This window comes from Aethalodelphis obliquidens, unplaced genomic scaffold (assembly GCF_003676395.1).
Source record: "Aethalodelphis obliquidens isolate GAN/ISIS:26980383/991018 unplaced genomic scaffold, ASM367639v1 scaffold31, whole genome shotgun sequence".
Lineage (NCBI taxonomy): Eukaryota > Metazoa > Chordata > Mammalia > Artiodactyla > Delphinidae > Aethalodelphis > Aethalodelphis obliquidens.
The window spans coordinates 10,699,167-10,721,541 of record NW_020837975.1 but is presented as its reverse complement, the minus strand read 5'-3'; the positions used below and the strand labels follow the sequence as shown (position 1 = coordinate 10,721,541).

Here is a 22,375-nt window from a genome sequence, read left to right as displayed (position 1 = left end):
AAAAAAAAAAAAAAAAAAAAAAAAAAAAAAATCATGAGATTTCATGAAAATTTCCAGATTGCAGGTATTCCTGCATGGCAACAGTTTAACCTGGTATTCCTGCATGGCAACAGTTAGCTGAAGTATCTATAAATGATACTTGGGGTGGTGTGGAAGAAAAGCAGAGATGTTGATCAAAGGGTACAAACTTTCACTAATATGATGACTAAATTCTGGAAACATAATGTGTAGTATGGTGATTATAGTTAATAATAATGTATACTTGAAATGTGCTAAGAGAGTAGATCTCAAGTGTTCTCACCACACACACAAAAAATGGTTAACTATGGGAGGTGATGAATATGTTATTTACTTTGTGGTAACCACTTCACAAAGGTATACATATATCAGAACATCATGTATATGTATAATTTTTGTCAAAAATAAATAAATAAAAATGTTAATGTGGCAGAACAGCAAAAAAGAAAAAAAGAATTTGGCTTTCTATACAAGAAAGTATCCAAAAATGTCTATGGAATTTTGGGTCAGTGTCATATCACACTAATAATTATTTAAGGGAATAGCTTATATATATTTCAATGTACAAAGAACACATGACCCAGATTTTCTAAGCACTATGTTCTAGCAAACTAAGTTTATCAGATCAAATACAATGCTGAAAATAGAATTAGTTCTAAGGTTTATTTTCATTTTTAACTTTGAATCTGAGACTACGGTAGTAGAACAGTGATAAATATACTTGTTCACCCATGATCAAAATCTGAAATGTCTGCATGCTATGTTTAAGATGGAAGATGGAGAACACTAGTTTTTTTTTAACGTAAAATTTAACCAATACACATATAAATATGAGTGTAAAAATATCTATAGGCTGTCATACCCAGGAAGAATCAGAAAGACCATTTACTAACTGTTATAGTTCTAAGACTCTATTCATCTAAGATTTGTTTTAACATTCTTACTGTCTTCCTTCTTCAACTGCTTTCCTGTGCTCGGATGGGTCCCGTCAGTAGCGGTATGGGAGGGGCTGCTAATGACAGTCTTCATGGGACGGGTCTGCTGTTGCCCCCAGTGAGCCACTCCTCTGCTGACCTCCAGGGTTAATTGGATCATACGGTTAATGGCTTGTTGAATGTCATCCAAACTGGGAACCATTACCTGTGGAAAGAAGAAATAAGTTCCTGGTGCTGCCAACACATAAAAATCCATCCCTCTGATTCTCACCACACCTGTTCCCCACTGAGCAGGGAGAGCCTCCGCTGGCCCAGTGGAAGGCTGCTTCGAGGAGAGGGATGGTAGAGGAAGGTAGGCTGCAGACTTTACCGATCTTCAAGCTTTCCTATTCTACCAATTCCTGCAGGCAGAAAGGTCAAACATAGTACTTGTCATCCTTTCCCTGGGAGGGTGGCTGGCTGCAGCCAAACACTGTGGGCAGGTGTTGGATGTCCATGAAGCAGAGTAACTGAAGAAACTATACTGCCAAGATTTTGACCTCAGTTCTTTGAAATGCACCAAATAAGCAAAGAAGCTGTCCTCCAGGAGGCCAGACTGTGTAGATGTGGTGTCAGGTGAGCCATAGATTGTTCCTGCCTGGCCTTAACCCTTGGCTTGTCACAGAATGCACCTCAGTCATCCTGTATGGCTTGGTGTTCCAGATGTCAATAAGCAGCCGGAGGGGTGGTAGAGGAAAGTGCCCTAAGAAGGCACAAGGGACCCATGAATTCAGGGCACAGGCTCTCTCTTTCTTTCTTTGTTTCTATTCTGCCATGGGTTGTCTTACAGTTGGGTGTTCAGTATAGGGATTTGGACTTCTGAGATGGCCTTATTTAGATAATTTAATGTCTGAAGTAAGAAAAACCAAGATGGTTTGTAGGGTACTTGCTAACTGATGGCCCAACAGATACTTAACTCTTACACCAACCTTTAATACACCATGAGCTCTGCAGAAGTAAGTTTTACAACAGATATAAATGATACACTTTGATTTTTGTTAAATACGGAGGTGAAGTCAAAAAGCACAGAGGACCAAGAGATTAAATAAAAGTTCAGTTCTAATGCTATACTTCTTAAATACATTACCAAAAATCACTGTATTAACTTGAATATTTAATAATACTTACCACATTAGGAATCACAAGATGTACTTCAGATTTTAGAAGGGAAATAACATCTTCTGACCGCTTTCGTCCATAAGGGCTGTAATAAGATGGACATTTAGCTTATAAACCTTAACCTAAAATTTCATAAATAGCTTGGTTATGCTACAAGTTTCAATCCTAAAAAAATAAAGACAATTTTCAAAATACTGAATTAATGAAGAGAACGTTATTTACAATGGAACCACAAATTTCATGAACTAGTTCATAAATTAAGAACACTGAATGATTTAATATTCTTTGAAGTGAAAAACTTGTCTCCTACCCATTTTCTAGTATTTTAACGTTGCTTTCTCTCAGCAAAGTACCACCTAATAATGTTTACTAAAAGCACTCCTTTTCCCAGCCCCAGAACAGATGCTGAAAATCACCAACAAAAAGCGTATGCCTTCATATACTTTATTTTTGTGTGTGTACAAGATTAAACAGGAGGTTTCTAGTCAAAACCTTCCCAAAACTGCCTTTGTAAACAATATCAGTTATGCTCAGACAGAAGTACAGACACACACACAGACACATGAGTGCAATTAATGAATGACACATACCAGCACTGCAAATTACTTTGGTTATCTCCCTCTGCCTGATCTCTGTCCCCATCCCAGACAAAATTATAATAAATGTAAACTTTCCACAGCAAGAAATGTTATCATTACTGAAAACTACACCTCCATTCATAACTACAAGCAGACTGGGGGAGAAAAAAATCACAAGAAACAAAGCCCCCACATTCACAGTGGAGACCCAACTTTAGTATTCAGGGTCAATGGTTCCCAGATAAGGAACTCTTTGAACTAAAAGCAAGCAAGCAAAGAAACAACAGAAAAAACCTCTAATTCATAGTCTCACTGTGAAATCAAGATGCAGCAATAAAACAAGTGTAGACTGTGTTTGAAAGGGTACAACCTGAGAACAAGAGTTTCATAAAGTATAATCAAACAGCTGAACTAACAGAAGCGGTGAACAGCGCAGCCGATCCTTTGGTGACTTATTTGACAAACTAGAGGATTAGCTTAAGGAATTCTCCAAGCTTTCAGATGCAAAATACAAGAGAAGGAAATTACTTAAGGAAAAGGTAAGTGAAATAATAAAGAAAAGATAAGTAATGTTTATCGAACGCTTAGTGTATGACAGGCGCTTTTCCAAGCACTTTCCATGAATCAACACATTTCATGCTCATGTTAACTCTTGATGTGGATCCCATGATTATTATTTCCATTTTGTAGATGAGGAAACCAAGACACAGAGAGTTTAAGTAACTTAACAGTGGGTCACTCAGCTCAGAGACGCTCTACGACCTAGATCCAACGTGGGAACCCTACATAAAATAAATTTAAGCATAGCCCTTCTCAAATCTTAAGAATAGACTTGTTTTTTCACCTTGAAATGATTCTCTGTGTGCCTGATGGGATTAATGGGTGAAAAATGACTTACAGCTAAACACATAATTTGTTAATTTCCAGAATAAAGGGGGAAATCCTGTAAACAGCAAGAAACAGTTTGTTACTTAGAAAAGAAAATCAGGTTAGCAGCAAAACCCGCCTCTGAAAATGGAAACAAAAGAAGCCAGTGATTGTGCTTTGTGAGTGGCATTTAGCTACAAAATAACGGTTCTGTCTTGACCTCGTGAATGATAACACCTTTTATCTGGATGTTCTCTGTCTGCATCCCATCTGAGGAAAAAATCAAATTGGGTTTGCATTTCAGTTGAGGCAAGATATATTAATAATATCCTTCATTACTAAAAGAGATCTCTACTGTTTATGCGGATGGAGTGTGCAGGGCTTGCCCAGATGAAGGTTGGCAAGCCAAGTGCCACAAATAAAAATGAAAAAGGAAGCATTAAAAAAAAAAAAAGAAGCAGCCAGTGAAATAGTATCTGTGGAGTGTGACAGAAAGTGGTTGTGATCCAAGTTGACCTACTAGCCTTCATGGGTGAGGGTAAGAGAAAGACATTTTAGACAAGGGAGGATTCTGCAATATTATACTCATGTATACCTCTTCAAAACTCACATCAGTACTGTTGTAAATTAACATGGCATAGTGAGTTCAGACTTCAAAAATGCCTCTTTGTGCCAAACACATCACAATCACGGATAGACTCTGAAGGACTTGAGAATGCTCGAACACAAGATTAGGATCTCCACAAATCAGGAACGCATCAGAAACACACAACAGCCTGGCCAGGGCTCTGGTCAGGAAATAGGCAGTGAGAGTGGGAGGTTGGCCACTGTGGACTCTGAGGGACTGAAGTAGTCCGTGTTAGAGGGGACTCATCCAGGCTTGCTACCCGAAGCCAGACATTGAAGTGATGTTCCCCTACTTGTAAAGAGAGACAAAACAACAGCAAGATAAAGTTTGTCAACCTACTGCCTGCAGCTGCAGCTTTTCCAAAAGCTGTGGCCCTGGGGTGAAAGAAGCAAGTCCACAGCATGCCCAAGAAGCCACTAAGCCGGCTCACTTCTGTGCTCCCTGCTTAAACCTGCCATTTCCCAGCATCTCTTCAGGGGATATGTAACTGTGAACAAATAGGACCCAGTTCTGCACTTAAGGTACCAAGAGTCACGTGGAGGCAAAAGTGAAACTCCTAGAAAGGGAGGGAAGGAGAGAGAAACACACAAAAACAAAAAAAACTTCTCACTCAAGGAGAGTCTACAAACTAAAATCCCAATATGCATGCATAAGTCTAACAGCAAGAAAGAGGACTAAAGATATCAATAATTGAAACAAAAACTCACTCCAGACAAAGTTCAATGTATAGAAGTGTGACAAACTCTAAAATAAATATATTGAGAATGTTCAAAGAGATAAATGAAAGCAATCTTCCAAAAAATAATAAATTGCTAAACTAAAAAGGCAGGAATGATACAGTATCTGGAGGATAAGGAAAAAAGTACTAACTGAAATATTTAAGATGCAGTAGATGAGATCGCCTTTAGGCTAGATACAGAGATACTTGCCCATAACATAACCCAGAAAGGCAAAAAGACAAAAATATATGACAGACTAGTTAGGAGACAGGGAAGAGAGACTGAGATGCTGCAACATCTGAGACGGTCACGTGTCCATGGTGCCCAGGACAGTTCTGGTTTAAGTCCATCCTAACACTTCATCTGGACAGTGCTTCTTCACTCAAAAGAGTGTCCTAGATGGAACAATTATGTGATCAACTTACTCAACATTCAACTACAGGAGTTCCATAATAAGAGGATGTCTCAGAAGCAATAACTGAAAAAGGAAATTGCTGATGATTTTCCAGGATTAAGGAACCCTATAAGCCCTCAAATAGAAAGTGTACTCTGAGAACAAAGCATGATTAAATAAAGACAAATCCACACCAGGAAAGGAAGCTACAGAACATCAAGGATAAAATACAATTTTTAGTTAGACTCACTGCAGACTTCTCATCAACAAGAATACAGGTCAGGAAAAAACTGAAGAAATACTTTGAAAGTGCTGAGAGACAAACAAAAGTTTTTTATCCAGCCAAATCGTTTCAGACTTAAAATGAAGAATAACGGAGTTTACACCTCACACTCCCTGAGAAACCAGGGGTATAAAATAAATACACAAGAACCTGGAGACTTTAATAAAATATACCAGTAAATAAATTATTTTTGAGTGCTCAAAAAAAAGGTAAAAAGTAAAACAGCAAACAACAATGATGGGGAGACCTTCAAGATGGTGGAGGAGTAAGTCGTGGAGATTACCTTCCTCCACACAAATACATCTACATGTGGAACAACTCCTACAGAACACCTACAGAATGCTGGTAGAAGACCTCAGACTTCCCAAAAGGCAAGAAACTCCCTACGTACCTGGGTAGGGCAAAAAAAAAAAGGAAAAACAGAGACAAAAGAATAGGGACAGGACGTGCACCACTGGGAGGGAGCTGTGAAGGGGGAAAAGTTTCCACACACTAGGAAGCTCCTTCACTGGCAGAGACGGGGGGTGGCAGGGGGGAAGCTTCAGAGCCACGGAGGACAGTGCAGCAACAGGGGTGCAGAGGGCAAAGCAGAGAGATTCCCACACAGAGGATTGGTGCCAACCAGCACTCACCAGTCCAAGAGGCTTGTCTGCTCACCCGCCGGGGCAAGTCGGGGCTGGGAGCTGAGGCTCGGGCTTCGGAGGTCAGATCCCAGGGAGAGGACTGGGGTTGGCTGTGTGAACACAGCCTGAAGGAGCTAGTGTGCTACAGCTAGCCGGGAGGGAGTCCGTGAAAAAGTCTGGACCTGCCTAAGAGGCAAGAGACCATTGTTTCAGGGTGCACAAGGAAAGGGGATTCAGAGCACCGCCTAAACGAGCTCCAGAGACAGGCTAAAGCCGCGGCTATCAGCGCAGATCCCAGAGACAAGCGTGAAACGCTAACACTGCTGCTGCAGCCACCAAGAATCCTATGTGCAAGCACAGGTCACTACCCACACCTCCCCTCCACTCCCCAGGAGCCTGCACAGCCTGCCATTGCCAGGGCCCCTTGATCCAGGGACAACTTCCCCAGGAGAACACATGATGCCTCAGGCTGTTGCAGCATCACGCTGCCCTCTGCCTCCACAAGCTTGCCCCACATTCCCATTATAATTACCATACCCCTCCCTCTCCCCGGCCTGAGTGAGCCAGAGCCCCCTAATCAGCTGCTACTTTAACCCCATCCTGTCTGGTGGGAACAGATGCCAGAGGGTGACCTACATGCAGAGGTGGGGCCAAAACCAAAGCTGAACCCCGGGAGCTGTGAGAACAAAGAAGAGAAAGGGAAATCTCTCCCAGCAGACTCAGGAGCAGCGGATCAAATCCCCACAATCAACGTGATGTACCCTGCGTCTCTGGAATACCTGAACAGACAACGAATCATCACAAAATTGAGGCAGTGGACTTTGGGAGCAACTGTAGACTTGGGGTTTGCTGTCTGTGACTGATTTGTTTCTGACTTTTATGTTTATCTTAGTATAGTTTTTAGTGCTGTTATCATTGGTGGATTTGTTTATTGTTTCTTCACTCTCTTCTTTTTTTTTTTTTTTTTTTTTTGGCGGTTCGCGGGCCTCTCACTGTTGTGGCCTCTCCCGTTGCGGAGCACAGGCTCCGGACGCGCAGGCTCAGCGGCCATGGCTCACGGGCCCAGCTGCTCTGCGGCATGTGGGATCTTCCCGGACCGGGGCACGAACTCGTGTCCCCTGCATCGGCAGGCGGACTCTCAACCACTGCGTCACCAGGGAAGCCCCACTCTCTTCTTTTTTATTATTATTATTACTTTAAAAATTTCTTATTCTAATTATTTTTTTTATTTATTATGTTTTTTTCTTTCTTTTCTTTCTCCCTTTTCTTCTGAGCCATGTGGCTGAGAGGGTCTTGGTGCTCAGGCCTGGTGTCAGGCCTGAGCTTCTGAGGTGGGAGAGCCGAGTGCAGGACATGGGACCACCAGAGACCTACCAGTTCCATGTAATATCAATTGGCGAGAGCTCTCCCAGAAATCTCTGTCTCAACGCTAAGAACCAGCTCCAGCCAACAGCCAGCAAGCTCCAGTGCTGGACGCTCCATGCCAAACAACTAGCAAGGCAGGAACAAAACCACATCCATTCACAGAGAGGCTGCCTAAAATCATGCTAAGTTCACAGTCACCCCAAAACACACCACCGGACGTGGCCCTGCCCTCCAGAAAGACAAGATCCAGCCTCATCCACCAGAACACAGGCACCAGTCACCTCCACCAGGAAGCCTACACAACCCACTGAACCAACCTTACCCGCTGGGGGCAGACACCAAAAACAACAGGAACTATGAACCTGCAGCCAGCAAAAAGAAGACCCCAAACACAGTAAGTTAAACAAAATGAGAAGACAGAGAAATATGCATCAGATGAAGGAGCAAGGTAAAAACCCACCAGACCAAACAAATGAAGAGGAAATAGGCAGTCCACCTGAAAAAGAATTCAGAGTAATGATAGTAAAGATGAACCAAAATCTTGGAAATAGAATGGAGAAAATACAAGAAACGTTTAACAAGGACCTAGAAAAACTAAAGAGCAAAAAAAAAATGCTGAACAACACAATAAATGAAATTAAAAATTCTCTAGAAGGAATCAATAGCAGAATAACTGAGGCAGAAGAACGGATAAGAGACCTGGAAGATAAAATAGTGGAAATAACTACTGCAGAGCAGAATAAAGAAACAAGAATGAAAAGAACTGAGGACAGTCTCAGAGACCACTGGGACAACATTAAACACATGAACATTTGAATTACGGGGTCCCAGAGGAAGAGGAGAAAAAGAAAGGGTCTGAGGAAATATTTGAAGAGATTACAGTTGAAAACTTCCCTAACATGGGAAAGGAAATAGTCAATCAAGTCCAGGAAGCGCAGAGAGTCCCATACAGGATAAATCCAAGGGGAAACACACCAAGACACATATTAATCAAACTATCAAAAATTAAGTACAAAGAAAAAATATGAAAAGCAGCAAGGGAACAGCAACAAATAACATACAAAAGGATCCCCATAAGGTTTCTTCTTTCAGCAGAAATTCTGCAGGCCAAAAGGGAGTGGCTTTAAAGTGATGAAAGGGAAAAACCTACAACCAAGATTACTCTACCCAGCAAGGATCTCATTCAGATTCAAAGGAGAAATTAAAATCTATACAGACAAGCAAAAGTTAAGAGAATTCAGCACCACCAAACCAGCTTTAGAACAAATGCTAAAGGAACTTCCCTAGGCAGGAAACACAAGAGAAGGAAAAGACCTACAATAACAAACCCAAAACAATTAAGAAAATGGTAATAGGAACAGACATATCGATAATTACCTTAAATGTAAATGGATTAAATGATCCAACCAAAAGAATGGACTATCTGAATGGATACAAAAATAAGACCTGTATATATGCTGTCTACAAGAGACCCACTTTAGACGTAGGGACAAATACAGACTGAAAGTGAGGAGATGGAAAAAGATATTCCATGCAAATGGAAATCAAAAGAAAGCTGGAGTAGCAATTCTCATATCAGACAAAATAGACTTTAAAATAAAGACTATTACAAGAGACAAAGAAGGACACTACATAATGATCAAGGGATCAATCCAAGAAGAAGATATAACAATTGTAAATATTTATGCACCCAACATAGGAGCACCTCAATACATAATGCAAATGCTAAGAGCCATAAAAGGGGAAATCAACAGTGACACAATCATAGTAGGGGACTTTAACACCCCACTTTCACCAAAGGACAGATCATCCAAAATGAAAATAAATAAAGAAACACAAGCTTTAAATGGCACATTAATCTTGAGAAAGAAAAACAGAGCTGGAGGCATCAGGCTCCCTGACTTCAGACTATACTACAAAGCTACAGTAATCAAGACAGTATGGTGCTGGCACAAAAACAGAAATATAGATCAATGGAACAGGATAAATAGCAGAGATAAACCCACGCACATATGGTCACCTTATCTTTGATAAAGGAGGCAAGAATATACAGTGAAGAAAAGACAGCCTCTTCAGTAAGTGGTGCTGGGAAAACTGGACAGCTCATGTAAAAGAATGAAATTAGAACACTTCCTAACACCATACACAAAAATAAACTCAAAATGGATTAAAGACCTAAATGTAAGGGCTGACACTATAAAGCTCTTAGGAGGAAAACAGAGGAAGAACACTCTTTGACATAATTCACAGCAAGATCCTTTTTGACCCATCTGCTAGAGAAATGGAAATAAAAACAAAAATAAGCAAATGGAACCTAATGAAACTTACAAAGGAAAGGAAACCATAAACAAGACGAAAAGACAACCCTCAGAATGGAAGAAAATATTTGCTAATGAAGCAACTGACAAAGGATTAATCTCCAAAATATACAAGCAGCTCATGCAGCCCAATATCAAAAAAACAAACAACCCAATGGGCAGAAGACCTAAATAGACATTTCTCCAAAGAAGATATACAGATTGCCAACAAACACATGAAAGGATGCTCAACATCACTAATCATTAGAGAAATGCAAATCAAAACTACAATGAGGTATCACCTCACACCGGTCAGAATGGCCATCATCAAAAAATCTACAAACAGGGCTTCCCTGGTGGCACAGTGGTTGAGAGTCCACCTGCCGTTGCAGGGGACATGGGTTCGTGCCCCGGCCCGGGAAGATCCCACATGCTGCGGAGCGGCTGGGCCCGTGAGCCATGGCCGCTGAGCCTGAGCGTCTGGAGCCTGTGCTCCGCAACAGGAGAGGCCACAACAGTGAGAGGCCCGCGTACCGAAAAAAAAAAAAATCTACAAACAATAAATGCTGGAGAGGGTGTGGAGAAAAGGGAACCCTCTTGCTCTGTTGGTGGGAATGTAAATTGATACAGTCACTATGGAGAACAGTATGGAGCTTACTTAAAAAGCTAAAAATAGAACTACCATATGACCCAGCAATCCCACTACTGGGCATATACACTGAGAAAACCATAATTCAAAAAGAGTCATGTACCACAATGTTCATTGCAGTACTGTTTACAATAGCCAGGAAATGGAAGCAACCTAAGTGTCCATCGACAGATGAATGGATAAAGAAGATGTGGCACATATATACAATGGAATATTACTCAGCCATAAGAAGAAACGAAATTGAGTTATTTGTAGTGAGGTGGATGGACATAGAGTCTGTCATACAGAGTGAAGTAAGTCAGAAAGAGAAAAACAAATACCATATGCTAACACATATATATGGAATCTAAAAAAAAAAATACTTCTGATGAACCTAGGGGCAGGACAGGAATAAAGATGCAGACATAGAGAATGGACTTGAGGACACAGGAAGGGAGAAGAGTAAGCTGGGATGAAGTGAGAGAGTAGCATTGACATATATACACTGCCAAATGTAAAATAGATAGCTAGTGGGAAGCAGCTGCATAGCACAGGGAGATCAGCTCAGTGCTTTGTGACCACCTAGAAGGGTGGGATAGGGAGGGTGGGAGGGAGACGCAAGAGGGAGGGTATATGGGGATATATGTATACATATAACTGATTCACTTTGTGATACAGCAGAAAGTAACACAACATTGTAAAGCAATTATACTCCAATAAAGATGTTAAAATAAATAAATAAATCAAAGAATGAGAAAGTAGATAGACTTCATGCCAAGGCCCTTGTAGTTAGAAATGAGAAAACTGAAAAAACTATACACAGTACTTTTTTAAAAATATAGCTAAATATATGTGTTCTAAATTTGAAGGTAACTACTGAAAGAACTTAAGTATAGGAAAGAGAATAAAAGGGAAAAATTATCCATTCCAAAGGGAACAGATAATAAATGAACCAGACAAAGGATAGTAAGAAACCACAAAATAAAATGTCATAAATTAAGTGTAACTATATTAAAAAATCACAAAAATGTAAGCAGATTAAACTCTTTAAAAGGCAGAAATAATCAGATTAAATAAAAATATCAGGTATAAGACTCATAGACATAGAGAACAGACTTGTGGTTGCCAAGGGTGAGGGAGGGAGGGAGAGGGATGGACTGGGAGTTTGGGGTTGGTAGATGCAAACTACTACATTTAGAATGGATAAACAACAGGTCCTAATGTATAGCACAGAGAACTATACTCAACATCCTGTGATAAACCATAATAGAAAAGAACATAAAAGAAGAATGTATCTATATATATGTGTATAACTGAGTCACTTTGCTGTACAGCAGAGACTGGCACAACATTGTAAATCAACTCTATGTCAATATTAAAATATATCAGGTATATTATGCTTTTAAAAGGTAAAACAAAAAAGCTTCACAGAAAAAATTAAATGAAGGGATAGAAAAGGTATACCAAAAAATCTGGGAAAGTAAAATTAATGACAGACTAAAAATAATTTGAGAAATCAAGATTAATATGGATAAAGAGGCTCATCAAATAAAAATAAAATAAACAGTGTTCTAGGCAGACTTAACTATATGACATCACATGCACCTAACAACACAGCCTTAAAAGATATAAAACAACGACTGAAACAGAAGGAAAATTTGACAACTTCACTATCACATTGGGAGATTTTAATAGTGCAAGTAAATTAAAATTCAGCAATGAATAACCAAGGAATAAACCTAACAAAAATGTAGAAGACTTTTACACAGGGAATTACAAAACTTCATTGAGAAGTAATAAAAAAGACAAATAAATGGAGAGATAGTCCATGACTCTGAATGGAAGACTCAATATTGTAAGGATGCTAATTCTCTCCAAATCTACCTATAGATTCAGTGTAATTTAAATAACCATTCCAAAAGAAAAATTAATTTTCTTTTAACTAATTAACCATATGGGAAAAAATATACTGGTCTCCTACCTCACACTAAACACAAAATAAATACCATGTGGATTAAACCCCTAACTGCAAAAGATAAAACTTTAAAACTTTTAGAAGATATTATGAAGTACAGAAAGATTTCTTTTAAAAGACATAAAAATCACAAACTACTAAGGAAAAGACTGATAGATTTGAATATTTTTAAACTCAGCAAAGAATATCATAAATAGGAGTTTAAAAGTATCATCAACAAAATAATATATTGAGACCACCCATGAATAAATCCAATCCAATAGAAAAACAGGCAGAAGGAAGGAAGAAACAAGGGAGGGAAAGAGGAGGAGGGAGGGAGGGAGGAAGAGAGGGGGAAAGAAAGGGAAGGGAAGGCAAATTTTTAAAAAGAGAAAGCACAAATGGCTCATAAACATGAAAATATGTTTAACCTCATCAGTAACCAGGAAAATGATTTAAATGATTTAAATCCCAGTGAGACGCCATTTCACACCCTATATGCTGGCAACAATTTTTTAATTGAATGACACCAACTGTGTGCAAGGATGAGGATCCATAGGCACTCTCATGCTAGGCACTGCCTGGTAAATTGAGGCATGCACACAGCCCAGGGCCCAGCCATTCCACTCTGAGCAGGTGCAGCAGGAGACAGGCACAAGAATGTTCACAATAGCCCAAACTGGAAACAACCCAATCTATCAGCATAGATGCACCTCAAAAGCAATACTGAACACAGTTCAAATACAGGCAAATTAAATGATACAAACATGGGGTAAACTGTCAGGCAAACCAAGACAATGATAAACATCAAGTTCAGGATAGTGGTTACCTTTGGGTGAGCAGAGGAAGGACCAGTAAGGGTACTGGTAGTGTTCAGTGTTCTTTGTCTTGGCCTGGGTGCTAGGAACATGGCTGTTCATTTATCAGTGTTCTTGCAGTATTACACGCTTGTTTTCATACAGTCTTTTCATAAATGCCGTGTTTTAAATTTTACAATTATTAAAATTAATTAATAAAAATAAAAAGTGCTTTAGTGTTATGTTGTGATAGTTTTACCAGACATATTTAGCATATTTTCAACTTGCCTGGCAACAAATATTCTTCTTTTCATTGTGTCCAAAGATAACCGTGTAGCTTTTTGAAGACTGTCTAGTAATTGATGAGAGAAAAAAGCGTAGACCTCTTTACATTCCTGTAATGAGAAATCATATTAAATTTGGTACAAAAAATAAAAACTCTAACACCTCCAAAGCAATAATACAATATTAGAAGTGACATGCAAAAGATGAAAAATAATAAACTATACAATTTCAATTATATTGTAGAAATAAATTCAATCCTAAATTACTTGTTTTTTTAAACAAGTAAGAATACGTGAAAGGTGTGCTTTCATAAACACCCTAGCAAATTATAAGGCATTACTCAAAAGCCAAAATTCAAAAACAGCTAATTGAAAATAATCCTGGTCTGCTCAATATTCAATAATTCACTCAACAAAACTGAAGCACTTAAGTGTGGTGCACTTTTCAATGCTTAGAGGTATGGGCACAAGAGGATATGTAGTCTCCAACCTCAAAAATCTCAGCTTGGTGGATAAACATATTTTAAAATGTATGATACCAAAATACATAGGATGAAACTTCCACCGTCCTGGCACCATGGTTTGTCCCTCTCTGCAAGCCCTTCTTTCCCACCAGAGAAGAAGTAGCCACATTTATTGGTCAGAGCACAGAATAAATATTGAGCCTGGGCAGGAATCTGGGCACTACGTCTTGCTTGCACAGTGATTCACACATCCGGAGCCAGGCTCTGGCCACACTGTTCCTCTCCACCCTACACCCTGACCCTCTGAGTCTGGGTGGGCCAGTCAGGTTGAGTTGAGTCAGAAGGGAGGCTTATCAGGTGTGAACAAAGAGGAATATGATTGGGTTGGCCAACTACCAGGCTAAAGAGCAGGCATGACATAATCAGATGTTTACGTTAGACCACTGTGGAAGCGATGTGGAAGGTGGATTTGAGAGGCAGAGGCTGTTTAGGAGATGTCTGCACTGATGCAGCTCTAAGTGATCTCCCATCTTGAGAGGCTCTGATGGTACTCAGTCTTGCTCTAAGGACCCCAGCCAGTGTCAAAGGGAATGCAGCTGGAAGCGAAGAACTCTCCTGCTGACCCCCACCAACTGATAGTGGCTGCCTGGTGCATGGTATTGAGAAGCAATCTACAGCTAAAATCTAGACTCAGCGGGAAAGTGTTTCCCGATCAATTAGTGATAGCATCCTTGAGTCAGAAGGTGAAAGTGAAACAAACGTGTGCTGTTTATTTCCAAGACTGTGTTAGGGTAGGGGTTAGAGAGTGTAAAAGAATGTAAAATGGAGAAAGAATGAAAAGATGAGTACGGGGCTTCCCTGGTGGCGCAGTGGTTGAGAGTCTGCCTGCCGATGCAGGGGACACGGGTTCGAGCCCTGGTCTGGGAGGATCCCACATGCCGCGGAGCAACTGGGCCTGTGAGCCACAACTACTGAGCCTGCGCATCTGGAGCCTGTGCTCTGCAACGAGAGGCTGTGATAGTGAGAGGACCGTGCACCGCGATGAAGAGTGGCCCCCGCTCGCTGCAACTGGAGAAAGCCCTCGCACAGAAACTAAGACCAACACAGCCAAAAATAAATTAAAAATTAAAAATTAAAAAAAAAAAAAAAAGATGAGTACGGAGGATTAAAAGAAAACTGATGGGAGCAGGAGAAAGCACGAATTGGTACAAATGTGAGAGTGGCATTTAGAGTTGATGCACGACCAGAAGGCCTAAGAAGGCCTAAGAAGGATGAAGAATCCCCACGTCTCCTCCTCAACTTTCATTCTCAACACAGCTCAGCATAATGTGAGAATCTGCCCACCTGGGGTTTCTCCTGCGGGAGAATCCACAGTGTTAATAAAAAATGCAGATCCCTGGACCCCAAGAGAATCAAAACCCAGTCTTGCAATACAGGTAATTCTATCAAAAACAATAACTGAGAACAAAGTTCTCCACTTTGAGTCAAATGGATTGGCACTACAATCCCAGATGTGACATTTACTACATAAGAAAACACGGTCAGTCACAATAGGGGAGACAACTATATAAACTGTAATTGATAGAATAGCATTAAAAGTTGACAGTGCTGGGGAAAACTGTAAGGATTGCTGTGTCTTGTCAGATGCTACAGTGTAGAACTGAAAATTATATTTTCTGGATTTTGTTATAAATCCACACAGACTGCTTGCAGAACTGCCTGGAAAAAAAAAAACCCACCATTTGGGGTTATCTACAATCCTATAAGTCATAATTCTGTGAAATTGCATAAGGTTGCTTTACAATAAATACCTTTTTAAATTCATCTTCTTTATGATTAACATCAACCTCAGGCACAATATTAGTCTCATAATCAACACTTTCACCCTCTTCTGTTTCACTCCCAAAAACAACATGTTTTCTCTGTTCTATAGATAAAAGATAAAACAAAAATATAACAGTTAATACTTGGCATTTGGTTTATTCTATGCAACCAAACCTTCTTAGGAAGGTCCTTCTTAAAAGAATTCTTAATTTAAAAATTAAAAATTTGTTGCTGGGAGAAATCACCCTTGAATTCAATTTAAATCACCCATCTCAACAGAATTAACATTCTATTAAGAAATACACTCTTTAAATATACTGTACTCTGTATTAGTATCTAGAATTAAGAAACATTTAAAGAGGGGTTATTTTACAGGCTCTCTTTCTAAAATACCTGTTTACCTTTTGGGTTTGCCATCTTAAGCTGACATGTTCGTATTTTTGATACTTCTGATGAAAACTACTTAAACTAAGTGGAAAACCTCTCAGAGAAAGAAGAGATGCGGCGAATACTTGTTTAAGCTGGAGTTTCTCAACCTCAGCGCTACTGACAGGCTTTGTTGTTGCAGCTGTCCTATGCCATAGAGGATATTCAGCAGCGTCCCTGGCCTCTACTCACTAGATGCCATCCCCACACAGTGTGACAGCCAGCATGGTAGAATGCTGTACCAAAAAAAACACTTAACATAGCAGGCCAGAGACTGCTATCCATGGAAGGGCCTGCTTGCAAGGTTGGTCCCCAGTAAGTATCTATGAACTTGGATTTCAGAGGGGTGCCCACCATTCCCTCATTCATAAAAAGGGCTCACTGTGCCTAAACTGCAAACGGTGTGGTTTATGCTGAACATCTGCTCTCCTTCTGGGAGTCTGGAATTTTGGTGCCTGCTAGGCACAAGGTGCCTACTTGAGAACATATCTGTAACACTTGTGATTCAAACATTGTAACCAGCCACATTACCTGGTAACTGTTTTGCTGTTTTCCCACTGTATTTAACTTCATAAATAGTCTCAAATATTGATATAAGTTCTTTGACAGCTTCTTCCACGTGCTTACTTTTGTGGTTTAGAACCTCAGCCCATTCTTTTGTGTATGTCTATTAAATAAAAAAATGACTATTAATTTCCAGATACTTAAAACTACTGTGAAATTTATTAATACGACTTCAACTTATCAAACTCTAATGCCATTTGAAAATACCTAGAGATGGTGGCCAATAGCATAATGTTTCAGACCCCAAAGTGTCAATGGCTAAAAGCAGCTTGAGACAGCTGCTAAGTCTCAAGCAAAGAAAAGGAGAAAGAAGAAAAATTCAAAGTTTTTTTTTTTTTTTTTGGCCGCACCACGTGGCATGCGGGATCTTAGCTCCCCGACCAGGGATCAAACCTGCACCCCTGTAGTGGAAGCGTGGAGTTTTAACCACTGGACTGCCAGAGAAGTTGCAAATTCAAAGTTTTTCACCTTACCTGACTCATTCACACACAGAGATCTACAGTCCCATTCATATGGGCAAAAAGAAAGAAGCCTAAAGGCCTAGGAGATGAAGATGTCAAAGTTGAAAATGAGAAATGGTTTTTTAAAAGGACAATCCAGGGACTTCCCTGGTGGTGCAGTGGTTAAGAATCTGCCTGCCAATGCAGGGGACACGGATTCGAGCCCTGGTCCGGGAAGATCCCACATGCCACGGAGCAACTAAGCCCTTGTGCCACAACTACTGAGCCTGCGCTCTAGAGCCCGTGAGCCACAACTACTGAGCCTGTATGCCACAACTACCAAAGCCTGCGCACCTAGAGCCCATGCTCTGACACAAGAGAAGCCACCATAATGAGAAACCTGTGCACCACAACAAAGAGTAGCCCCCGCTCGCCGCAACTAGAGAAAGCCCCGACGGAGCAACAAAAGACCCAATGCAGCTAAATAAATAAACTTATTTTTTTAAAAAAAGAAAAAGAATGAAAAGGACAATCCAAAGTGTTGTTTTGAGATTCAAATGTGATAAGGTTTTTAAATGAGCATGATGTGGTATGCCAGGCATCAATTTAAGAGCTTTATGTGTATGAACTCATTTAACTAAATGACAACCTCTTGGGATAGGTAATATTACTGTACCCATTTCACAGATGAGAAAACTGACTCTCAGAAAGAATTAAAAATTTGCCCAAGGTCACACAGTAGGTGGTAAGAATAGGGGTTTGAAACCAGCTTTGTGTGATTCTAAAAGCCTGTGCTTTTTGCCTTTTGAACTTTTCTAATAGTCAGCAAAGGCTTTAGGAAGAAGTGCAGAACTAAATTCAGAAAAGAAAACTGGATTATAAAATTGAATAGGCCCTTTAACATACAATGTCCATGCGTCTTAGGAAAGAGAAAAGTAAATGGTAGCAGCCAACTTGGGCCTTCAAAATCACCTCTGCAAAGGAACCCGAGCCTATCTATGCAACCTCTCCCCAGATAAGTCTTGGGAGATTCCCATATTCCCTCTGTACTGCCTTCATGTGTTCCTTTCTTGGCTACTAGATTGAGAGAGAGAGACTTGCAAGTTTGTCCCCCCGATTTACACCACCTCATCTGCATCTGAACCCACCTTCATCTTTTCTCAGTCTCAGGGGAAACGGTGTTCCTCCTCCCACCTGAAGGCACTCTCTGATCCTCCCCACCCCCACGAACTCTTCAGATTTTGCTTCATCATTCGCTCATTACACCCTTTCTAATTTATTCAACACAGTGTTAACCTTTGGAATGACAATGGTGGTTGAGAGCCACTTCAGTCTAGCAAGGAAAACAAGTGTTAAGCAAGTGGACACTCACAGCTGATCATGGAAGATCGGACACACGTGTTTATTTACACACCCCCTCCATTTGCTTTGAAATCCCTAAGAAAGAAACCAGACTACTAGTCAAACATGACAGATTAAACACATATGTTTATCTTGGTACTCCCATGATATCTCTGGAAACCTAGACAAAATAACATAAAGTCAGCTTTTATGTTAAAAGAACAGGGTCACAGGAATAAGTGGGAAGATGCCACATAAATTCTTCTGTATGTTTCCAATACTATATAATAATAAAGTTAATGGAATTTGATAATTGGTGCTAGGACCACTGAATATCCACTTGCAAAATAATGAAAGTAGATCCTTGGACGGTACACAAAAACTAACTTAAAATGAAGCATAGATCTAAATGTAAGGGCGAGGGACTTCCCTGGTGGCGCAGTGGTTAAGAATCCGCCTGCCAATGCAGGGGACACGGGTTCGATCCCTGGTCCAGGAAGATCCCACATGCCGCAGAGCAACTAAGCCCTTGCTCCACAGCTACTGAGCCTGTGCTCTAGAGTCTGCGAGCCGCAACTCCTGAAGTCCGTGCACCTACAGCCTGTGCTCCACAACAGGAGAACTCACTGCAATGAGAAGCCCGCGCACCGCAACGAAGAGTAGTCCCCACTCGCCACAACTAGAGAAAGCCCGGGCGCAGCAATGAAGACCCAAAGCAGCCAAAAATAAATAAATAATTTTTTAAAGTAAATAAATGTAAGGGCAAAAACTATAAAACTCTTTAAAAAAACATAAGCATGGATCTTCATGATCTTGGATTAGGCAAATTTTTCTTAGATATGACACCAAAGCAAAGCAACAGCAAAAATATATATAGATGAATTGGACATCACCAAAATTTAAAACTTTGGGCCTTCAAAGGACACCATCAAGAAAGTGAAAAGACAACCCACAGACTGGGAGAAAAATTTTGCAATCTGATACGGGACTAGTATCTAGAACATATAAAGAACTATCACAACTAAAACATAAAAAGACAGATCATCCAATTTTAAAATGAGCAAAGGATTTGAATAGACATTACTAAAAGAAGGCACATAAAAGGTTAATAAGCACATGAAAAAGTGTTCGACATCACTAGCAATTACGGAAATACAAATTTAAGCCACAATGAGATACCACTTTACTCCATCAGGAAGGCTATAATCAAAACCACAAATAGGGCTTCCCTGGTGGCGCAGTGGTTGAGAGTCTGCCTGCCGATGCAGGGGACACGGGTTCATGCCCCGGTCTGGGAAGTTCCCACATGCCACAGAGCGGCTGGGCCCGTGAGCCATGGCTGCTGAGCCTGCGCCTCCAGAGCCTGTGCTCCGTAACGGGAGAGGCCACAACAGTGAGAGGCCCGCGTACCGCAAAAAAAAAAAAAAACACTAATAATAAGTGTTGGCAAGGATGCAGAGAACTTGGAACCCTCATACACTGCTGGTGGGAATGTAAAACAATGCAGCTACTTTGGAGAAGCCTGCCAGTTCTTCAAAGGGTTAAACTTGGAGTTAACATATGACCCAACAATTCCACTCCTCAATATACACCCCAGAGAAATGAAAACGTGTCCTTGCAAAACTTGTACATTTATGTTCACAGCAGCATTATTCATAATGGCCAAAGAGTGGAAACAACCTACATGTCCATCAACTGATGAATGGATAACTAAAACGTGGTCCATCCATACAATGCACTATTATTCAGCAGTAAAAAGAAATGCAGTACGGATACATGGGACAATATGAATGAACTTTGAAGACACTGCTAAGTGACAAAAGCGCCAGTCGCAAAATACCACATACTATATGATTCCCTTTGTATGAAATGCCTACAATAAGCAAATCTGTAGAGGCAGAAAGTAGAATAGTGGCTGCCCAGGGCTAGGAGGGTTGAGAGGAAATTGGTAATGACTGCTAATGAGTATGGTATTTCTTTGGGGGTGATGAACAGTTCTAAAACTGACTGTGGTGATAGCTGCACAAGTCTGTGAGTATACTAAAACCACTGAATTGTACACTTTAAATGGGTGAATTATATGGTATGTGAATTATACCTCAATAAAGTTGTCAAAAATAATAGCTAGTACCAGAAATAATTTGAAGCAGGAACTGGGGGGAAAATGGAGCAGGGAAATGAGAGATGGGAAAGTGAAAGCAGCATGTGTGAGCATTTGGAGAAGTTTAGTTGTGAATAAGAAATGAAGAAGATATGCAAATGTTTTTGTTTGTTGGCGAGGAAAAGGGGAGAGTATATTAGACTACTGGTGGGAGGGGTCCCGTAGAGAGAACAAAGCTGAAGACCTAGAAGAGGAAGAAAGACTGGTGGAGTAAGGTTGCCAAGAAGGCAAAAAGGCATGGAATCTACAGCCTGTGTGTGGAGAACCTCAATTTTGAAAAGAGGTGGGAACTTTCTCCATGGAACCAGAAGGAAAGAAGAGTTGGATGCAGAAGCAGTCAGCAATGTACCAAGAGCTCTGGCTGTGCAAACTATTTACATGACTTTAATTCAGAAAACTATAAATAATCCCTGCAACTCTGTCAAGGCCATCTTGCCAGGCACTCCAGGTGCTGGTTATTCTCCGTTTGCCCCCTGCGAGCCATTCTCAGCTCTTCTCTGCCCTGCTCTGTGCAGAGGGAAGCTGCCTCCTGGGGCTCCCTTTTCTCTGACTTGCAGTTGGGCTTGACCCAACGGGAAGCACTAGCAGAAGAAAAGAGAGCTGCAGGGCAGGTAACTCTCACTCCCTCCTTGGTAGAAGACGGTAGGGCTGCATCTCTGGTAGAGGCTGTGTCTCTTCACAAACTCAGCTCCTACGCGATAAGCCCTCTCATATGGTTCCCACTTTTACTGGATTCTGAAAGCACTGTTTCCTTCTTTGGTACCTTCAGCCCCAGCAGTGCTGATGACTCTCTCCCTTGCAACTCCTGAGGTGTCTCACCTTGCTGGGATCTTCACTGGCACTGTCCCATACACAATATTCCCAGCTCCATCCTAATACCTGAACCCTGATCAAAGAACACACATTTGGGGCTTCCCTGGTGGCGCAGTGGTTGAGAGTCCGCCTGCCGATGCAGGGGACGCAGGTTCGTGCCCCAGTCCAGGAGGATCCCGCATGCCGCAGAGCGGCTGGGCCCGTGAGCCATGGCCGCTGAGGCTGCGTGTCCAGAGCCTGTGCTCCGCAACGGGAGAGGCCACAGCAGTGAGAGGCCCGCGTACCGCAAAAAAAACAAAAAAAAAAACACACAAAAAAACCCTCACATTTGGTCCTTGGTGAATTAGATCATCTCAGATAACCATGACAACTCACACTGCCATAAAAGCCAGGAGTAAGAAACTTAGATGTACACATTCCACTGCAAAGAAATTTCCTGTCTCAGTTGGTGACCCAGTGGCCCAGCCATCCTCTTTTGTTTAACAAGTGGCAAAATAATGCCATGGCACAACAGACTGCAAAAACTGCCTCTATATGGTGTCACTACCAGCTGGGGCCACACAAAGTAAAGCATCTCTTCTTGGGAAGACTAACTAGTCATTGAAGATTAATAAGACCATTCTTACAAGTCAGTGGAGAACAGACTGCAACGCCGAGGAGTGGGCCGGGGATGGACCAGAAGGCAGCCAAACTGATTTTATGGGTGGGGAGGGGGGTGTTCCTCTTTTTAAAAATTGAGATATAATTCATATAACACAGATATACCCTTGTTAAGTGCACAATTCATTGGTTTTTAGTATCTTCACAGAGTTGG

The 22,375-nt window shown here is 40.9% G+C and overlaps 1 protein-coding gene across 1 annotated transcript in view; it reads right to left on the bottom strand.

Annotated features, from left to right (window-relative positions):
• The window catches only part of DNAH8 (dynein axonemal heavy chain 8), a 330,122-nt gene that overhangs the window by 239,146 nt on the left and 68,601 nt on the right, over window positions 1-22,375 (bottom strand). Inside the window, exons 22-26 of the mRNA XM_027127141.1 lie at window positions 16,774-16,909; window positions 15,804-15,919; window positions 13,533-13,639; window positions 2,121-2,196; window positions 963-1,158 (exon numbers count right to left, since the gene is read on the bottom strand). Coding sequence (XP_026982942.1) covers window positions 963-1,158; window positions 2,121-2,196; window positions 13,533-13,639; window positions 15,804-15,919; window positions 16,774-16,909 — 631 coding nt within the window. The remainder of the gene's footprint in view (window positions 1-962; window positions 1,159-2,120; window positions 2,197-13,532; window positions 13,640-15,803; window positions 15,920-16,773; window positions 16,910-22,375) is intronic.